General features: G+C 46.2%; 1 protein-coding gene across 2 annotated transcripts in view; it reads left to right on the top strand.

The window, feature by feature from the left end:
* RNGTT (RNA guanylyltransferase and 5'-phosphatase) overlaps nt 1-19172 on the top strand; it is a 188583-nt gene that overhangs the window by 20771 nt on the left and 148640 nt on the right. For both annotated transcript variants that reach the window (XM_064169255.1, XM_064169256.1), the window contains exons 6-8: nt 958-1207; nt 8596-8705; nt 9447-9548. In XM_064169255.1, the coding sequence (XP_064025325.1) occupies nt 958-1207; nt 8596-8705; nt 9447-9548 (462 nt within the window). The remainder of the gene's footprint in view (nt 1-957; nt 1208-8595; nt 8706-9446; nt 9549-19172) is intronic.

The following is a 19172-nucleotide window of genomic DNA, read 5'->3' on the forward strand; positions in this document are numbered from 1 at the left end:
TTTTTTCCCAATGTGATGGCAAAACCTTTAATGAAAGGAAAGATAATTTTTAGAGGGGAAAAACTGTAACCATATTGGAATTTCAGCACTTGCTTTGTTCTTCATTAAGTTTATTCATCTTTTTGTTTGGTCTTTTTTGTCATTATTCTGTCCTTAATTACTTGTGTGCTACCTCTTCCTTTACTGTAGCAATAATAAAAGCTTTACCTAGGAGAGCAGCAGCCCACTGTTACAGAATCACAGAGTCAGAAACATTCAGGTTGGAAAAGACCATCAAAGCCCAGCCCATAATCTGCAAGATTTACCCTGCACCACATCCAAACGACTCTTTTCTTCCCCTGTACTCAGCACTGCTCAGGCCACACCTTGAGTGCTGTGTCCAGTTCTGGGCTCCTCAATTCAAGAGAGATGTTGAGGTGCTGGAAGGTGTCCAGAAAAGGGCAGCAAGGCTGGGGAGGGGCCTGGAGCAGAGCCCTGTGAGGAGAGGCTGAGGGAGCTGGGGGTGTGCAGCCTGCAGAAGAGGAGGCTCAGGGGGGACCTTAGCTCACTCTGCAGCTACCTGAAGGGAGGTTGTAGTGAGGTGGGGGTCAGGCTCTGCTCCCAGGCAACTTGTGACAGGACAAGAGAGCACAGTCTGATGCTCTGCCAGAGGAGGGTTTAGGTTGGATGTTAGGAAGCACTTCCTGATGGAAGGGGTCATTAGACAGTGGAATGGGCTGCCCAGGGAGGTGGTGGAGTCACTGTCCTTAGAGGTGTTTAAGGAAAGCTTGGCTGTGGCACTTAGTGCCATGGTCTGGTGGATGTGGTGGTGTTAGGTCATAGGTTGAGGTTGATGATCTGAGAGATCTATTCCAGCCTCACTAATTCTGTGATTGCAAGCAGCTCTTACATTTGGTAAGATTATGCCCAGCTGACACAGCTAAGCATCCAGAGTAATCTGTGACTTTTGTTTGACAGTATTGAGGCTGCTGTGGCTACTTTTGCTCAGGCTAGGCCACCAGGGATTTATAAAGGTGACTACTTGAAGGAGTTATTTCGTCGTTATGGAGATGAAGATGATGCACCCTCACCACCTGAGCTACCAGAATGGTGCTTCGATGAAGATGAAGAGGAAGATGATGATAATGGTAAAACAGGAGGCCAAGAATCAGAACCTGGATCATCAAGCTCTTCCTTTGGCAAGAGGAGAAAAGAACGCCTAAAACTGGTATGTTTTGGTGATGATCTTCCTATTCTCATCGCTAAACTGAATTTCATAAACCTCTAGTCATCAGCTACTGCATAATCCAGGCTAGACAGGTGTCAGGGCTGGTAGTGTTGTCTGTGAGCAGGAAAAATTGGTAGGTTCATGACAAGCCTTCTTAGGATTCCTGTATGAAACTTGAACTTCAACATTTAACACCTCAACTATTCCAGTTGGAAACCTCAAAAGGTTTCCGTGCCAAAGGGGCTCAAAAGGTTTCCGTGCCAAAGGGGCTCAAAAGGTTTCTGTGCCAAAGGGGCTCAAAAGGTGTCCAGGCCAAAGGGGCTCAAAAGGTGTCCGTGCCAAAGGGGCTCAAAAGGTTTCCGTGCCAAAGGGGCTCAAAAGGTTTCCGTGCCAAAGGGGCTCAAAAGGTGTCCAGGCCAAAGGGGCTCAAAAGGTGTCCAGGCCAAAGGGGCTCAAAGGGTTTCTGTGCCAAAGGGGCTCAAAAGGTGTCCAGGCCAAAGGGGCTCAAAAGGTTTCCATGCCAAAGGGGCTCAAAGGGTTTCCATGCCAAAGGGGCTCAAAAGGTGTCCAGGCCAAAGGGGCTCAAAAGGTTTCCGTGTCAAAGGGGCTCAAAAGGTTTCCGTGCCAAAGGGGCTCAAAAGGTGTCCAGGCCAAAGGGGCTCAAAAGGTTTCTGTGCCAAAGGGGCTCAAAAGGTGTCCAGGCCAAAGGGGCTCAAAAGGTTTCTGGGCCAAAGGGACTCAAAAGGTTTCTGTGCCAAAGGGGCTCAAAAGGTTTCTGTGCCAAAGGGGCTCAAAAGGTGTCCAGGCCAAAGGGGCTCAAAAGGTGTCCAGGCCAAAGGGGCTCAAAAGGTTTCTGTGCCAAAGGGGCTCAAAAGGTTTCCGTGCCAAAGGGGCTCAAAAGGTTTCTGTGCCAAAGGGGCTCAAAAGGTGTCCAGGCCAAAGGGGCTCAAAAGGTGTCCGTGTCAAAGGGGCTCAAAAGGTGTCCGTGCCAAAGGGGCTCAAAAGGTGTCCAGGCCAAAGGAGCTCAAAAGGTTTCCGTGTCAAAGGGGCTCAAAAGGTTTTCAGGCCAAAGGGGCTCAAAAGGTGTCCAGGCCAAAGGGGCTCAAAAGGTTTCCGTGCCAAAGGGGCTCAAAAGGTTTTCAGGCCAAAGGGGCTCAAAAGGTTTCCGTGTCAAAGGGGCTCAAAAGGTGTCCAGGCCAAAGGGGCTCAAAAGGTTTCCGTGCCAAAGGGGCTCAAAAGGTTTTCAGGCCAAAGGGGCTCAAAAGGTTTCCGTGCCAAAGGGGCTCAAAAGGTGTCCAGGCCAAAGGGGCTCAAAAGGTTTCCGTGCCAAAGGGGCTCAAAAGGTGTCCAGGCCAAAGGGGCTCAAAAGGTTTCCGTGCCAAAGGGGCTCAAAAGGTGTCCAGGCCAAAGGGGCTCAAAAGGTTTCTGTGCCAAAGGGGCTCAAAAGGTGTCCAGGCCAAAGGGGCTCAAAAGGTTTCCGTGCCAAAGGGGCTCAAAAGGTGTCCAGGCCAAAGGGGCTCAAAAGGTTTCTGTGCCAAAGGGACTCAAAAGGTTTCCGTGCCAAAGGGGCTCAAAAGGTTTCCGTGCCAAAGGGACTCAAAAGGTTTCCGTGCCAAAGGGACTCAAAAGGTTTCCGTGCCAAAGGGACTCAAAAGGTTTCCGTGCCAAAGGGGCTCAAAAGGTTTCTAAACCAAACATTTTCTACTGAACTGAAATAGTAAACTGCTTTAAAATTGTTTACTCCTTGTTTAGAGATCAAATGTTAGGAGGGAATGTGTGTAAACAGCTTTCACTTTTGTGTTTCTCTGTGTATCTCTGGGGATGAAATTAAGCACTGAAGTAAAAAACAATCTGATTTAGGTAAGGATTCTTAGTTTTGGGAATTGTGGAGGATTGAGAATTGGATTAGCAAAAACTAATATGACCTTAAAAAACCCAAGGCAGCTTTGACATTTTACTTCATTCAAAGCTGCCTTAACTGTGTCATGATAAAGGTTATGGCTGGGCACTTACTGGTATGATTTTGACTAAAAAATCATAGAATGGTCAGAGCTGGAAGGGACCTTGGGGATCATCCAGTTCCAAGCCCCCTGCCATGGGCAAGGACACCTCACACTAGTTCGTATTGCTCTGAGTTCCATCCAGACTGGACTTAAACACCTCCAGGGATGAGGCTTCCACCACCTCTCTGGGCAACCTGTTCCAGTGTCTCAGCACCCTCATGCTGAAGAGCTTCTTCCTAACATCCAACCTCAATCTACCCACTTCTAGTTTTGCTCCATTTCCCCTAATGCTATCACTACCTGACATCCTAAAAAGTACCTCAGTAGATTTCTGGTAGCCTCCTTCAGATATTGGAAGGCCACAATGAGATCTCCTGAGAGCCTTCTCTTCTCCAAACTGAACAACTCCAATTCTCTCAGTCTGTCTCCATAGCAGAGCAGCTGCATCCCTCTGATCATCCTTGTGGTCCTTTGCTGGACATGTTCCAGCACCTCCAGATCTTTCTTGTAATAGGGGCATAATTCTAACGAAGTCAGTTACTGTAGTTCCCATAGTACAGAACTGATACTTAAGTGCAAAGTGGATACTTGTATCATCTGAAGACTAATCACAGTATCACAGTATCACCAAGGTTGGAAGAGACCTCACAGATCATCAAGTCCAGTTGTCTCCAAATTCCTGACTCATTGTTTTTCTTTGCAGATAAAATAGAGGAGAATGTTTGCTGAGTGCAAAAATAGATTCAGTTCTTTCTGCATAATGCTGAGTTATTTCACTTGTGTGTTGAGGTGTTTGTTTGTAAACACTTGGAAATCCTCATATGAAATGTGTTGTTGCAAACTACAGTTTGTTACTGCAGCTGCTCAAAACTGTTTACAAATGGAGAGTGGAAGAAATTAGCCTCAATCAAAATGTAGTCCAAAGAGTCAGAGAAGCATAGAATGGTTTAGGTTGGAAGTGACTTCAAAGATCATCCCAGTTCCAACCCCCTGCCATAGGCAGGGACACCTCCTACTAGAACAGGTCACTTTATCCAACCTGGCCTTGAACACTTCCAGGGAGGGAGAAGCCACAGTTTCCCTGGACAACCTTTGCCAGTGTCTCGCCACCTTCACTGCAAACAACTTCTTCCTAGCATCCAGTTTATGTCTCTCCTGTGCCAGTTTAAACCCATTACTGCTTGTCCTGTCATTACAAGACCATCAAATCAGCCAGGTTGGAAGAGACCTCAAGCTCAGCCAGTCCAACCTAACACCCAGCCCTGGCCAATCAACCAGACCATGGCAATAAGTGTTTCATCCAGGCTTTGCTTCAACATCTCCAGGGAGGGCAACTCCACCAGCTCCCTGGGCAGCCCATTCCAATGCCAATCACTCTCTCTGGCAACAACTTCCTCCTAACATCCAGTCTATACTTTCCCCAGCACAACTTGAGACTGTGTCCCCTTGTTCTGTTGCTGGTTGCCTGGCAGAAGAGACTAACCCCACTTGGCTACAGCCTCCTTTCAGGTAGTTGTAGACAGCAATGAGCTCTGCCCTGAGCCTCCTCTGCTGCAGGCTGCACACCCCCAGCTCCCTCAGCCTCTCCTCACAGGGCTGTGCTCCAGGCCCCTCAGCTTTGTCGCCCTCCTGTGGACACCTTCCAGTACTGCAACATCTCTCTTGAACTGAGGAGCCCAGAACTGGACACAGCACTCAAGGTGTGACCTAACCAGTGCTGAGTACAGGGGCAGAAAAACCTCCCTTGTCCTGCTGGCCACACTGCTCCTGATAGAGACCAGGATGCCATTGACCTTGTCAGTAGTCCCTCCCCAGCCTTGCTGTAGCCCCTTCAGATACTACTCCAGGCTACTCCAAGAACTGGAAGCCTTCTCTTCTCCAGGCTGCAGAGCTCCAACTCTCTCAACCTGTCCTCATAGCAGAGCTGCTGCAGCCCTCTGAGCATCTTTGTGACCTCCTCTGGACTGGCTCAGACAGTTCCACAGCCTTATTTTGGGGGCTCCAGAACTGCACACAGAAGCAAGGTCAACTTTGAAAACTCTCAAATAGCTGCAATAAAAATATCGCCAACGCTGCACAAACCTGTAGGGAAAGTATATTCAGGGATATGGCCACTAAACTCTGTTAGCCTCCTGCTAAAACATGGAGATCTAAGAAAAAAAAAAGAATTATCTGAGCTGGAAGCTCCAAACTGTTATTTTAATTTGCCTTTTGAGTGATGATGAAGTCTAAGGACAGCCTCTCTCCGCGAGTATAAAACAAAGCTGCTCTGTCTAAGAGGAATCTTGGTATTGGCTTCCCAGGCCTTTTGTTATCTGCCACCAGAGGGTTTGTTGCTCTGGAAAGCTGGAAGCTCAATTATACGAATCAGCATATTGCTAACAAGAAGCTGATGATGAGCTAGAGACCTGGTGAAAGAAAAGGCCATCTTAGTTTATATGCACATTCGTATAATTCAGTTTTGCAGCTCTGCAGGAACAGTCTTTGACATGAAGACAAAGAACGGGGAGAATTCTTTGCCATGGTTCTTGGCTGGCAGATTGGACTGCTTCTTAACTCAGTAGAGATGGATACAGTCTCTTTGTGGTTCCTTGTAAATGTCTCAGGTAAATACCTCTCGCTCAGATTTTCTCCTTCTGCTGTCTGGAGGTGTAGGTTTGCAGCGCTGCTGTGATGGTTCGAGGCCAGGTGCCTTTAGGATGTTAAGGAGAGGGTTGAATCTGGGGTAGGAGTGAATTGCAACGAGGTTGATGTAAAACATCATTATTGAATAGTTTATTAATTATACAAAGAAAACTTCCCCAAACTTACTTACAATCAACACAGACAGATTCTGTGATGCAGTTGGTAAAACTGCTTTGCAGAATGTATATATGTAGAGACAGGTGGTTTAGGAAAAGCCTTTAGAAAGGTTTCTAACTAGAGAGCCTGGCAGCACAAACTGCTGCTGAAAGGTCAAGCATAAACTTTTACAAGCTTGGGTAAGGAGAGTTAGGCTACTCACTGGTCAGGAGTCTCAGGATTTGTGCTCCAAAAACTGTGCTAGTGTGAAGCTAGCTAGAATGTTTTGGTGAGAAGAACTAGGTTACAGGCTGTAAAAGGAAAACAGTGGTGATGTCTAAGCAGGAAAATACAGATAGTGAAAGCCAGGTGGTGGACTTCAGCTGGCAATGATGCCTTGGAGCTGTGCTGCTTGTTCAGTCTCGCTTTTCATCACCTGAGACCCCCAGGTCCTTTTCCTCAGGGCTGCTCTCAGCCGTTCGCCACCCAGCCTGGAGTTGTGCTGGGGATTGTGCCCACCCAGGTGCAGGACCTTACACTTGGCACTGTTAAATTTCACGAAGAAGAACTGAAACAAAAGCTCATGAGGTGTGAAAGGAGGAAAACAGGAGAAAGAGAGAACACTCTCAACTCCAAGCTATGTAGAGTTTTCCTAGACCAATGGAATGGGATAAACATATCTCTTATATTTTGTTCAGCCCCTTGAGAATCCATCCCCTGAACTCTCTCATCCCCTGGCATGTTCTTATTGACAATTAAGACATTAGCCTCAAAACTGCAGCAGCAGCTTTGTTCATTCACTCATTTTTCCTGAAGTGTAGGTTGTAAGTTTTGAGACCTGCAAATGTGGTAGATCACCCTTCAGGTGGAGGTGAAATCCATGTAACTGAACTTCTCATGTGATAATTACCATCTTGGTCTGATGTAATTAACATATTTAATTGAGAATGTGCATCTCTGAGATTTAGAGGAGGAGAAGTGGGACTTGATGGCTTCATCTGCTGAGATACTATTAAAAAACTCCCAACACTGTAAGCCTTTTGTCTAAAGGTGTTTCCCAGTAGTTCACTAATTACCAAGCCACTCAACATGTAGCTCCCATGCAGCATCTCTGCTGTCACTGAGCAGCTCTGACTTCCCATGCATCCAGGAAAGAACAGAATTGTTGATGTGGTGGCACTACTTAATACATTAAAAAGAAGTATTTGACATTTCTTAGGGCAGTTTTGTCTTTAGTTTCTAGATGACTTATTTTGAGGTTGTAATTAAGACACACTTGAAGTGGTGTCACAAGGACCTCTGCCAGTTTTGTGTCCTTTAATGGACAATGATTTTCTCTGGGCTTACAAGATAAAGTTCAGATTGTCAAGCCACAAATAGGTGTCTTGCACTACCTTATGATATTTTGGGGTACTAAAGGATGATTAATTTGATCACTGCAAATTTTATTATGTGACCAATTTGCTGTTAAATCACACAGAATGTGGAATTGTCAGGGTAGGAAAGGACCTCAAGGATCATCTAGTTACAACCCCCCTGCCATGGGCAGGTGGGGGTTGGTTTCTTCTGCCAGGCAACCAGCAACAGAATGAGGGGACACAGCCTCAAGTTGTGCCAGGGGAGATCTAGGATGGATGTTAGGAGGAAGTTGTTGTCAGAGAGAGTGATTGGCATTGGAATGGGCTGCCCAGGGAGGTGGTGGAGTTGCCCTCCCTGGAGGTGTTGAGGCAAAGCCTGGCTGAGGCACTTAGTGCCATGGTCTGGTTGTTTTGACAGGGCTGGGTGCTAGGTTGGGCTGGATGATCTTGGAGGTCTCTTCCAACTTGATTGATTCTATGATCTTCCACTCACTAGACCAGGTTGCTCAGAGCCACATCCAGCCTGGCCCTTAAAATACTTGATATTAGTATGTTTGCTTTTTAAAGGGAAAAAAAAATACTTCCTCTCAAAATTATTTTAGTTATTATTTCCTCCTCCATAAATAACTCCTTTCAGTTCCTGGTTTCATAATGTGGCTCACTAGTGACATTCCTGGTGAAGCTCCAGTTGATCTATCTTGGGGTTTGGGCATAAATCTTATAAAGAATATTTGAATTAGCATTGCTTGTGAGGATCAAGTTGCAAAAACATGTTCCATCTTCTGTGGATGTGTTCTGATCTGCTGTCTGGTAGTTTGGTTTGATAATGGGTGGTTGTGGGGAGGAGGAGGTGGTGGTTGTTGGGAAGGAGGTGGTTGTGGGGGAAGAGGTGGTGGTGGTTGTGTGGAGGTGGTGGTGGTTGTGTGGAGCTGGTGGGAAGGAGGTGATGGTTGTGGGGGGGAAGGAGGTGGTTGTGGGGAAGAGGTAGGAGGTGGTTGTGGGGGAGAAGGAGGTGGTTATGGGGAAGAAGTAGGAGGTGGTTGTGGGGGAGAAGGAGGTGGTGGTTGTGGGGGAGGAGGCAGTGGTAGTGGTGGGGAGGTGGTGGTTGTAGGGAGGAGGAGGTGATTGTGGGGAGGAGGTGGTTGTGAGGCAGAGGTGGTGATTGTGGGGAGGAGGTTGTGGTTATTATTATTTTTATTATCATAACTGTTATGTTAATTGCTGATCATTTTTTAAATTTCTTTAGGGTGCAGTGTTCTTGGAAGGAATAGCAGTGAAATTTGTGACCCAGGTGACAACACAACCAAAGTTAGGAGGAATCCAGCAAAAATGCCAGCAGTTCTGTGGCTGGGAAGGGTATGAGATCGTTTAGAACTGTTTTATTTGTACTGTCTAGAAATAAAGGCTTCTGATTCTGCAGGAGGAAACAGCTCCTTGTAAAAACAACAAAGGATTAGTATGTTTTGGATGGATTGGTTAAAAAAAAACAACAAAAGACAAGCCTCAAAACCACACAAGGGTGCCTTGGACTATGAAATGGAATCATCAACTCTTTATATTAAGAAATAAGAGCCTAAAAGTGTTTTTCCATTGACATAACAAAACATCTCCAGGTGAATCCTTGCCCTGCAAATTCCGGATGGAGTCTAGTCCAGATACAACATTTAGTGCTTGCTCAAGCCAGCAGACTGATTTATACAGCTCCTGTTACACTTTGGTATTGAGGTGTAATGCTCATTTTTATACCCAGCTTGAATTGTGTCCAGTGTGAGTGAGAACATTGATTTTAGTGTCTCAGATTCTGAACTCCTAAAGCTGATGATCTAGGGAGCTGCTCACAGCTTCCTACCACGCTGGTGCTACTGCTTGTAATTTTGAAAGGCAAAACTTTGAAGTTCAGCAGAGTTTCATATTCTGTCCTGAACAAATACTCCTAACAGACACACATTTGATTCCTCTTGCAAACTCAAAGTTAACCTTGCAGCAAGTCTGGTACGAGGTGTGACATCAGTTTAACGTCAAAAAATGCATTCCCTTGTGTGTCTTTTTGTTGCAGAACATTAGTAAACTGGGGTTTAAAATGATTTTTTTTGGTAGGTCTGGATTCCCTGGAGCACAGCCTGTTTCCATGGACAAACAAAATATAAAGTTCTTGGAGCAGAAGCCATACAAAGTTAGCTGGAAAGCAGACGGCACTCGGTAAGTTCATTTTGAATGGAGAAAAAAACCCTCCACCACCAACCAGCAAACACACAGCAAATTGGGTAGGTGGCTTGGATTTACTCAGCAAAGTGAATTCACTTGTTCAAAGGACAAAGTGTATTCTAGCAACAAAAGTGACTCCAGAGAGAAATTTATTTGCTGTCTCCATTTGCTGGAGTTCGTGACTGAGGTTCTTCTTAGGAGCTGTTCTGCAGAGTGAATGCTAAATGTATGGATGTTGATTCTTCTCCATAACCCTTTCCTGTCTGTCGACCAAGTAGATGGTTTGGGTGTTTCCCACCCCCCCCACACTTTGGAAATCACCCAGACTATACCCAGCAGCTCTGGAATTTGAATGAAGCTTATATTTACAGCTTAGCTCAATAGACAAGCAGATATTTGCAGTATATACAATTATAGACAGAAATAGACAAGGGAAAAGGGAATACAGAAACACAACAGCCCTCCCAGGAACCTGAGTCCCCAGGAGGGGCTTCCAACTGCCCCTTCACCTTCTCCCTACCTCTCTCAACCTTACCCCAGTCTCAAGGAAGAATGGAGGTCAGTCAGGGGGGCTTAGGAAGCAAAGTGGATTAGTCAAAGAGGCTAGAGAGAGATGCAGCTCAGCCAGTTCCCCAGTGGAAGTAGAAGTGAGAGCCTTATCTGTGTTTTGATTCTTCTTCTTGTATCTTTCAGTAAGCACAGCCTGGGTGCTCGGCTCAGGAGAGTAGGGATTAAAAGCATAATACATGCAGAGCCTTCCATCTGACTCCTGCATGGTCAGTTTAGGTTGGCTGAGTTTACTTGAATCATAGAGTCATCCAGGTTGGAAGAGACCTCCAAGCTCATCCAGTCCAACCTGTTCCCCAGCCCTATCCAATCAACCAGACCATGGCACTAAGTGTCTTATCCAGTCTTTTCTTGAACACTTCCAGGGACATCAACTCCACCACCTCCCTGGGCAGCCCATTCCAATGCCAATCACTCTCTCTGGCAAGAGTTTCCTCTTAACATCCATCCTGTACCTCCCCCAGCACAACTTGAGGCTGTGTCCCCTTGTTCTGTTGCTGGTTGCCTGGCAGAAGAGCCCAACCCCACCTGGCTACGGCCTCCTTTCTGTGACTCTGAAGCCCAGAACACACTCAGACTGATAGGGTACCCAGAGAAGAAAATGATGCTTCCAAAACCCAGCGTTAATGTAAATCAGCTGAGGGAATGTTGTGAGAGATAGACTAAAGATGAAAACCTGAGCTATTATTTGGCCAGTCAGAGTCTGTCCTTGGTAGCTATCCAAATCAGCAATGAAAAATGACCATGACAGCTTTTATGTTGGCTGTGCTTCTAATTATTTTGTTGTTCTCCAATGATCCAAACTCCTTATATAATGAAATAGGTTTCCATCAATTATTCTGATTGCCTGTGTTGACAGGCATGACCTTCCTGCATTTAATATGAAGACATCAGTTAGTGCAGATCCCTGTATGGATCTTCTGCTTGCTCATCTGGAGATGAAGTGTCATTAAGTGGCTCTGAAGCTATTCTGTCAAATGTGGCTGAGATGCAGCAGTCTAGGGTTAGCATGTTACAGTATTCCTTGGCTTGCACAATGTTTTGTTTTGCTTCATTCTATCTCCTTCACTGCTGCTTCATCAACCTGGTTTGATTTACAGAAGACAGATGCTTAACTAATAACTTTATATTATACCTTCTCACTTAACCAAGGTGAGATGTGTTTTACTTAAATAACTCATCTGAGATATTTACTCAACTTACACAAACTTCTCAAATTCTGCCATCCAGCAGGAGTAGTTTTTTGAGGAGGTTTCATGGCTGAAGCCTTTATTTGTGGATTTGTAGATTAACTGAGGTGCAGAGGCTGATTTCACTGAAGACTTCCTCCTAACGTCCAGCCTATACTTCCCCTGGCACAGTTTCAGACTATTGCTGCTTGCCTGGCAGAAGAGACCAACCCCACCTGGCTACAGCCTCCCTTCAGGGAGCTGCAGACAGCAATGAGCTCTGCCCTGAGCCTCCTCTTCTGCAGGCTGCACCCCCCCAGCTCCCTCAGCCTCTCCTCACAGGGCTGTGCTCCAGGCCCCTCCTCAGCCTTGCTGCCCTTCTCTGTACACCTTCCAGCACCTCAACATCTCTCTTGAATTGAGGAGCCCAGAACTGGACACAGTACTCAAGCTGTGGCCTGACCAATGTTGAGTGCAGAGGAGGTATAACCTCCCTTGTCCTGCTGGCCACACTGTTCCTGATACAGGCCAGGATGCCATTGGCTCTCTTGGCCACCTGGGCACACTGCTGGCTCACGTTCAGCTACTCTCTCCCAGCACCCCCAGGTCCCTTTCTGCCTGGCTGCTCTCCAGCCACTCTTTCCCAAGCTTGCAGCTCTGCTTTGGGTTGTTGTGGCCAAAGCATAGAACTGTGCACTTGGCCTTGTTAAATCTCATCCCATTGGCCAAATAGCAGTTGCTCTCTGAGTATGCTAATTGTAACAGTGTGTTCAAGGCATACTCTGGGAGTCTGTGTTATCAATTTTGTACTGTAAAGTGATTAACCCAGGTGGTTAGGAGCCTGCTGCATCCCTTGATATGTATCTCATTAATGCTGTTTGTAGCAGATGTTTCTCCTAATGAGTGGTGTTGAATGTTCAGACAGGAGTAGAGTTGGTAAAAGTAATGAGACATTGGTTTTGGAGGGGGAAAGGAAAAAAAGAAGAAAAGGCTGTTAGCACTAAGAATAATAAAAAGCCTTTAAACCTCTGGTGAATAATTCAAATTAATACAATCAAACAGGGCTGGATTTTGTACTGGTAAAATGTGACCTGAACTAAATGCAAGCTATTAAGGGGTGCAGCTAATTTTCTTGCCTTTGCATGAGTACCTTTTTTATTTCTCACATCTGTACATATGCAGATAAATTCTGATCATAATAGTGTGGCTCTTCAGTTCTTCAATTATGGTGAAGCAGCTATTAAAGAAAAACCACATCAAAACCAAAAAGTAGAACAGGTAGTTCCTGCCAAAGTCTGTTATAGTTGAAAAATACTCATGCAGATGTGGTGGCTTGCAAATGTCTTAAGGCAAACAAGCAGAGCCACTAGTGTGCACTTGTAGCCTGCAGGGCCAACCAGATATCCTGGGCTCCATCAGGAGAAGTGTAGCCAGCAGGGTGAGGGAGGTGATTCTCCCCCTCTGCACTGCTGAGACCCCACCTGGAGTACTGCATCCAGTTCTGGAGTCCCCATTACAGCCTCAAGTTGTGCCAGGAGAGGTTTATGCTGGCTATTAGGAGGAAGTTCTTGCCAGAGAGAGTGATTGGCATTGGAATGGGCTGCCCAGGGAGGTGGTGGAGTCCCAATCCCTGGAGCTGTTTAAAAGGAGGCTGGATGAGGCACTTGGTGCCATGGTTTAGTTGCTTAGATGGTGCTGGGTAATAGATTGGACTTGGTGATCTCATAGGTCTTTTCCAACCTGATTGATTCTATGATATCATCCCTAGTCTGGATCCAAATGGACTTGACTGGCCAAGAAAGGCATTCTCACTCTAGATTGTGGTTCCTCATTTACATGTGCCTATAACAAAGTCAAAAGGGAAAAGAAATGCTAGAAGGAACCTGTGGTTTGTGTCCCTTTCTTAAGTGCCTGCTGATGTGATACTGTTGAGGAGGTGAGTTACCAGTATAGTATTTTGTGGAGTAGCAGGCTTGAAGCTTCACAGTTCTGAGGCCTTTTGAGAGCTCACCAACTTTCGTGGTCACGATTCTGAGCTCTTTGAAAAGCACTGCTTAACTGATTATTCATATGTAACTGTTTCAATATTTGAACAGAATGTCTTCTAAGGAAGTTCTTATCTTTATTTATAAACAGATAATGCATTAAAATGCTTATTATGTAGCTTGTGCTCTGAATACTAATCTTGGGGTATTGGACTGTATCCTGAAATGTTCTAATTAGATCCAGATAAATGATGTACCTGCCTGGGTACTTGATGTTCAAGTGACAAGTACCACTGATTATTGGTTTGGTTAGTTAGTTATCTTTCTCTCCAAACACTTCTAACATCATGTCCTGTGCTGCTGGTTCTCTTGGGGAGATTACAGGCACCTTCATGGAGTGTAGTGGCATAAGCTCATTCAGGGAAGAATGGCATGGTAAGGGACTTTTTAGGGTGTCAGGTAGTGAAAGGATCCACACAGTATCACACACAGTATCACACAGTATCATCAGGGTTGGAAGAGACCTCACAGATCATCAAGTCCAACCCTTTACCACAGAGCTCAAGGCCAGACCATGGCACCAAGTGCCACGTCCAATCCTGCCTTGAACAGCTTCAGGGACGGCGACTCCACCACCTCCCCGGGCAGCCTATTCCAGTGTCCAATGACTCTCTCAGTGAAGAACTTTCTCCTCACCTCGAGCCTAAATTTCCCCTGGCATAGCTTGAGGCTGTGTCCTCTTGTTCTGGTGCTGGCCACCTGAGAGAAGAGAGCAACCTCCTCCTGGCCACAACCACCCCTCAGGTAGTTGTAGACAGCAATAAGGTCCCCCCTGAGCCTCCTCTTCTCCAGGCTAACCAATCCCAGCTCCCTCAGCCTCTCCTCGTAGGGCTGTGCTCGAGGCCTCTCCCCAGCCTCGTTGCCCTTCTCTGGACACGCTCAAGCATCTCAATGTCCCTTCTAAACTGGGGGGCCCAGAACTGAACACAGCACTCAAGGTGTGGTCTAACCAGTGCAGAGTACAGGGGCAGAATGACCTCCCTGCTCCTGCTGACCACACCATTCCTGATGCAGGCCAGGATGCCACTGGCTCTCTTGGCCACCTGGGCACACTGCTGACTCATGTTCAGGCGGGTATCAATCAGCACCCCCAGATCCCTCTCTGTCTGGCTGCTCTCCAGCCACTCCAACCCCAGCCTGTATCTCTGCATCAGGTTGCCCAAAGCCTTGTTCAGCCTCACCTTCAATATCTCCAGGGATGGGCCTGCAGCTATGTCCCCTGGCAACCTGCTCCAGTGTTCCAGCACCCTCATAGTGCAGAACCTATTCCTAACATCCAACCTCAATCTGCTCTGCTCTAGTTTGAAGCCATTGCCCTCATCCTGTCCCTGCAGCCCTTTGCAAACAGTCTCTCTGCAGCCTTCTTGCAGCCCGCTTCAGGCACTGGCAGGCTGCTGTTAGGTCTGCCCAGAGCCGAGCCTCCCCTTCTGCAGGCTGCACACCCCCAGCTCCCTCAGCCTATCTCTGTAGCAGAGCTGCTTCAACCCCCTGAGCATTTTGGTGTCCCTCCTCTGGCCCTGCTCCATCAGCTCCATGTCCTTCCTCTATTGAGAGCTCTAGAGCAGGATGCAGCACTGCAGGTGAGGTCTCACCGGAGCAAAGTGGCAGAATCTCCTCTCTGGAGCTGCACTCTAAGAACTCTTCAACAGATAGTAGTTGTTAGATTAATTTACCCATTGTTGTAGGTCAGATGATGACAACAACATGACTTAGAATTTAACTCATAAAGTTTAATATCCTTTTAGAACTGAAGAAGCAAACTCCTTACAACACTCTGAAGTAACTAAAACCTTGGAAGGCAGTCAAGAAAATCTCTGTAACTGGATATTCTTTTTTAACCTTGCTGAATCCATGCTTGTTGCAGAGTTTCACAGTCTAGTAATACATCAGATAGAAAATGTAGTTTTACATTGGTTCTGAATTTGCCATCTGTTAGTTGAAGGCATCTTTTATCCTTGATTATACACCAGGAAAAACTAAAGTTTGAGCTCAGTCTAAACTATGATCATTCATTAGGAGGAAAAACAGTTGCCATAATCCTTTTGCATTTCCCTATGCATAGAAAGGGAGAGTGGATAATTTTGGAGGAAAATGTATGGAAAGCAACAAGTGAAGGTTCTGAATATTAACTTTATACTGTCATTAAGAATTCTGAATCAGAAACTAGGCATGTTCTGGCAAACAAATGAAGGAGAAAAGTGACTAAAGTCACTGAGGAACAGAATAATGAGACTGGAAGAATATTTAGTGGCAGAAAATGCAAAGTCATGAATAAGAAATTTTGGAGCTGGAGGTTGTTAATTGGAAATGACTGCCAGTCAGGAATGAAAAGGGGTTTTTTTTTGGTTAAAAATACTGAGGAGGCTGTTGATGGGAAAATTTAACCTAACAGTATCTGAGAGAAATACAGAAGGTTGATAAATTCAGAGCAGACTGAATTCCAAGGGGCAGTGTGTGTGTAGTTGAAAAAAAATAGGACTTAGAATTTGGATTAGAATCTGTCTTGCAGCACTGGGTGGTTGTAATGGACCAGCAGCTGAATAGGAGCCAGCAGTGTGCCCAGGTGGCAAGAAAGCCAATGGCATCCTGGCTGGGGTTAGAAATGCTGTGGCCAGCAGGAGCAGGGAGGGGATTGTCCTCTTGCACTCAGCTCTGGTGAGGCCACACCTCGAGTATTGTGTTCAGCTTTGGGCACCTCAATACAAGAGAGATGTGGAGGTGCTGGAGCCAGTGCAGAGGAGGGCAAAGAAGCTGGGGAAGGGCTGGAGAATAAATCTGATGAGGAGAGACTGAGCGAGCTGGGGCTGGTTAGTGTGAAACAGAGGAGGCTGAGGGCAGAGCTCATGGCTGTCTGCAGCTACCTGCAAGGAGGTTTTGAAGAGGTTGGTGCTGGTCTCTTCTCACAAATCATTAGGGACAGAACAAGAGGGAACAACTTCAATCAAGCTGCAACTGGGTAGGTTAAGGCTGGAGATTAGGAAACCATTTTTTCATGGCAAGAGTGTTCAGGCATTCCCCAGGAAGGTGGTGGAGTCACCAACTCTGGATGTGTTTAAAAGTCGTTTGGATGTGGTGCCTGGGGCTGTGTTTTAGGGGTGAACCTTGTAGAGTAGAATTCTGGGTTGGACTTGGTGATGCTGAGGGACTTTTCCAACCTGAATGTTTCTGTGGTTCTGTGATTATCAAGTCACAGATGTAGTTGTACAGCTGCTTCTGTGCAGCAGTGTTTCTGGCTGGCCAATGTGCTGCGTAATTGTGCAAGCGAAAAGGCATGAACAAGTTTGAAAGTGATGTTTGTGACAGAGCTGTCACTGTGATTTCCCTTTTGCTTTTACATGCTGTAAATTATGTCTACACGTGGATTCCTCTGTCAGTGTCCCTGTATCCAGGCTGTGCTGTTGTTCAGGAGACATGTTTTGAAGCAGTGAGCATTGCAGCCACCATTAATATAAGAATAACAGGATCACAAAATGTTAGGGGTTGGAAGGGACCTTGAAGGATCATTGAGTTCAACTCCCCTGCCACAGCAGGATCACCTAGGACAGGACACACAGGAGTGCATCCAGGTGGGCTTTGAATGTCTTCAGAGAAGACCTCACAACCCCCTTGGGCAGCCTGTCCCAATGTTCTGTCACCCTCTGAGCAAAAAAGTTTTGCTTTACATGGAACCTTCTCTGCACCAGCTTGAACCCACTGCCCCTTGTCCTGTGGTTGCACATCTCTGAGCAGAGCCTGGTTCCATCCTCCTGACACTCACCCTTCACATCTTCATAAACATCCATGAAGTCACCCCTCAGTCTCCTCTCCTCCAAGCTAAAGCCCCCCAGCTCCATCAACCTTTCCTTGTAAGGAAGATGTTGCACTCCATTAATTATCTTAGTGGCTCTGTGCTGGACTCTTTCAAACACATCTCTGTGAAGAGCCTGGCTCCATCCTCCTGGTGTTTGCCCTTCATGTATTCATCAAGAGAAGAAAGCAAGCGGAGCCCTCTCTGTTCATTCGAACTTCAGGGTCTATCGCTCCAGCTGCCACAGGCCAGCTCCAAACTCTAAACTGTTACTCCAGGTCCAGCAGTGTCTGCATTAAGTCCAGGACATGGAGCTGCAGCAGCTCAGTGACACTGATAGATGATCTCCTACTGTCAGTGGGTAGAGGGCAGTCATTAATTCTCATTCTCCCCTGGCTCTTTCTACAGCGTTTGATGTGTCAGGCCAGAAGTTGATGCTGTCTTACCAGGAGGTAGTGACAGGGTGCAGAGCTCTAAAGCGACTTAGCCTTGTCCCAGGTCTACAGAGTGGTGACACTCTCCTGATTTTGAAGCCTTGCTAATCCTAAAAGGAAATGCAGAAATTGAAAATGCTATCTGCAGGGTTTCGTTGTTGCCTCTGCCTCAGCGATGATATTAGCGATGCTAATTGCAGCTCCGTCTCGGGCGATGCTTATCTGTGTGGGAGGGCAGCGCTTTCAGAAGGGCTGACTTCCAGGCTGTGTAATGAACTCCTCTGGGAATAGAGAGCTGCCTTGCATTTTGTGCTGAGAGCTGATGATGGAATTTCTTAACGTTTTGCATCCTTTAATGTGCTAAACCAGACGCAAGCAGACTTGAAAAGGGAAGGGGGGGGAGGTTGTGTGTGGAAATAAAAGGCGACGACGAGGATGCCGCATCGGCATAAATAATTTTCTTTGATATGGGCTGTCTGAAGAAGTACTGTGGGGCAAAGAAAGCTCCTGAAGGAGCTGAGTTTTTAAGCTTCCTCTTTTTTTTTTTTTAAAAAAAAGCTATTTCTAAGCCATTTGCTACTTGGAAGAGTTTTTTCTTTTTCCCAGAAATTAGTTGTGTGTTGAACTCGGCAGATAAAGTCTCAACGTTCGAGGAAGCTGTGCTGTAGTTTGAAACCAAGCTTAAGGGCTTAGAATTCCTGTCAAGTCCAAAATTAACATATGTAACCTTATTCCTAGGGTAGATGCTGGGATTTTTGGCTGAGGGAAATAAATTAAACATATAGGTAAGGCACATCATAAACCTGAAGTCGGTGGTAAAACTCCTGTGAACTTGTAGGAGATCAATTTCAGTGCGAATGTGCTTTGGCAAGCGCTGTGCTGGATGTGCGTGAGGGAGTGTTTTTCAAAGCTGCTTTTGTGAATCCCAATAAGCTGGGAAAGAGGATAGAGGCTGTGTGCTCTGCTGAGTGCAGTAGTGGATTTGGAGCTTGGGAGACACAGTTCTGTTCTTGTTCCTGACTTTGAGTGACTGTTAGTTGAGGGAAACCAAATCGCTTCTCTTATTTTGCCTTAGATAATGTTTTCCTGAGATGTACTTTAAATTGAATTGGTGAAAAATACTACATTCATCTAAAAGAGAAACTTAACTTTTAAACTAATCCTTTTCAGTGTAGCTGAAGTCAACTTCAGAGTTGTTTGAAAAAAAACCCACAACAAAACCTTAAAATCTACCATCACCAATCACAGAATGGTTTAGGTTGGAAGGGACCTCAAAGATGACCCAGTTCCAAGCCCCTGCCATAGGCAGGGAGACCTCCCACTAGAACAGGTTGCTCAAGGCCTCATCCAACCTGGCCTTGAACAGCTCCCTGGGCAACCTGTGCCAGTGTCTCACCACTCTTCACTGTAAAGAAATTCTTCCTGACATCCACTTTAAATTTCCCCTCTGCCAGTTTCATATAATCATAGAATCAACCAGGTTGGAAGAGACCTCCAAGCTCATCCAGTCCAGCCTATTACCCTATGCAGTCAACTAGACCATGGCACTAAGTGCCTCGTCCAGGCTTTGCTTCAACACCTCCAGGGACAGCAACTCCACCACCTCCCTGGGCAGC

The sequence above is a fragment of the Pogoniulus pusillus genome, chromosome 31 (assembly GCF_015220805.1).
Source record: "Pogoniulus pusillus isolate bPogPus1 chromosome 31, bPogPus1.pri, whole genome shotgun sequence".
In the NCBI taxonomy this organism is placed as follows: Eukaryota; Metazoa; Chordata; class Aves; order Piciformes; family Lybiidae; genus Pogoniulus; species Pogoniulus pusillus.